General features: G+C 61.0%; 1 protein-coding gene across 1 annotated transcript in view; it reads right to left on the bottom strand.

The window, feature by feature from the left end:
• The window catches only part of ALG1 (ALG1 chitobiosyldiphosphodolichol beta-mannosyltransferase), a 16,710-nt gene that overhangs the window by 10,162 nt on the left and 5,989 nt on the right, over positions 1–559 (bottom strand). The window contains exon 5 of the mRNA XM_007939719.1: positions 214–303. Coding sequence (XP_007937910.1) covers positions 214–303 — 90 coding nt within the window. The remainder of the gene's footprint in view (positions 1–213; positions 304–559) is intronic.

Here is a 559-nt window from a genome sequence, read left to right as displayed (position 1 = left end):
GCAGAGAGGTGGTCTAAGACCGACGCTACCTGGAGCACCTGTTTGGCTGGGAAAGAAGCAGTGGCCTCCTCCCTCAGCTTCCCCAAACCAGGGACTGCGTCCCAGTCCCCAGGTGTCTCAAAGTCCCTGACCTGCACGACGCAGTGACTTCCCAGACCCGCGGTCCCAGCCTCTCGCCTCCCCAGGCCCGACGGCCACTTCACCTCCTCTTACCTGATGCTCCAGCTCTGGGCCAAGTCTTCCTTCATTGCATCAGTCACACACAAGTTCAGGTGCGACAGGTGCCCACAGAGCCTCTCACACCTAAAAACAGGGCCTGCTGGTCAGCCCAGGGCCCCAGGCCAGCCCCACCAGCAATCACAGTGGGACTCTGACACCCTGAGACCAAAGGGGCCACAGTGCTGGGGCCTCCCCAACTCAGTCCCTGGCAGGGCCCCCTCCAGTGCTTGTGTCCCTGCCTCTAGGTAACATGAGCACCACCTGCACTGACTGCTGCCCTCCCTTTAAATAACATGAGCGCCACCTGCACTGAGTGCCCTCCTGCCTCTGAGTAACATCA

The sequence above is a fragment of the Orycteropus afer genome, unplaced genomic scaffold, assembly GCF_000298275.1.
Source record: "Orycteropus afer afer isolate SDZICR_OR568_19922 unplaced genomic scaffold, OryAfe1.0 scaffold00061, whole genome shotgun sequence".
Lineage (NCBI taxonomy): Eukaryota > Metazoa > Chordata > Mammalia > Tubulidentata > Orycteropodidae > Orycteropus > Orycteropus afer.
Note: the sequence above shows the minus strand (reverse complement) of the source record. Positions and strands in the feature narration are given on the sequence as shown.